Raw genomic sequence first — 625 nt, 5'->3', positions numbered from 1 at the left:
GGAGAGGAGCAGCCACTGCCCTCCTATGGGAGAGAATGCAGGTGGGCAGGGGGGGCCAGTGTCCCAGCCCTCCCGTCCCCTGCGGGATGAGAGCAGCAGGGTCCCCTGACCCCTTGGCACCCCTGGTGTGCTTCCCAGCACCCCGTGCTCACGCTCCGGTCGGCGTTGGCATCGGTAGAGCTGGTGTCGGCTGCCTGTAGCTGGGTGCAGGCGATGACAGGGGAGCTGAAGGACTCTGTGGATCTCCGCATGGGGTGCAGGCTCACCCTCCCCACCTGCCAGTGGGCAGAGCGGTGGGCAGGGAGCGGTGGCAGCCCCAGGCGATGACGCTGGTGGGGACACCCCCCTGGGTGACACTGACCTGCTGGCTGTCCCCTGCCCACCAAGCCTGGGCACCAGTGGCTGGCAACATCCCGGCACAGTCGGGGAACAGATCCTCATGGAAGTCTTGGATGGACTGCAGGAGAGGGGATGGGGTTAGGTGGGTGTCCCCGAAGCCCCGCAGCCCCTGTCCTGCTGCCAGGGCACCCCTGGGCACCCCAGCCCCTCGCCACAGAGCCCCATCCCTGCGAGCTGCGTGCTGAAGCCTGTAGGTGTCAGACGCTGCCCGGCGGTGGCGTTCGCC

At 68.5% G+C, this 625-nt stretch overlaps 1 protein-coding gene across 1 annotated transcript in view; it reads right to left on the bottom strand.

Annotated features, from left to right (window-relative positions):
- LOC104121969 (coronin-7) overlaps nt 1-625 on the bottom strand; it is a gene marked incomplete at its 5' end in the record, with an annotated part of 7040 nt that overhangs the window by 5505 nt on the left and 910 nt on the right. The window contains 3 exons of the mRNA XM_035889687.1: nt 9-23; nt 153-275; nt 362-457. Of these exons, the coding sequence (XP_035745580.1) occupies nt 9-23; nt 153-275; nt 362-457 (234 nt within the window). The remainder of the gene's footprint in view (nt 1-8; nt 24-152; nt 276-361; nt 458-625) is intronic.

This window comes from Egretta garzetta, unplaced genomic scaffold (assembly GCF_000687185.1).
Source record: "Egretta garzetta isolate BGI_Z169 unplaced genomic scaffold, ASM68718v1 scaffold372, whole genome shotgun sequence".
Taxonomy (NCBI): domain Eukaryota; kingdom Metazoa; phylum Chordata; class Aves; order Pelecaniformes; family Ardeidae; genus Egretta; species Egretta garzetta.
Note: the sequence above shows the minus strand (reverse complement) of the source record. Positions and strands in the feature narration are given on the sequence as shown.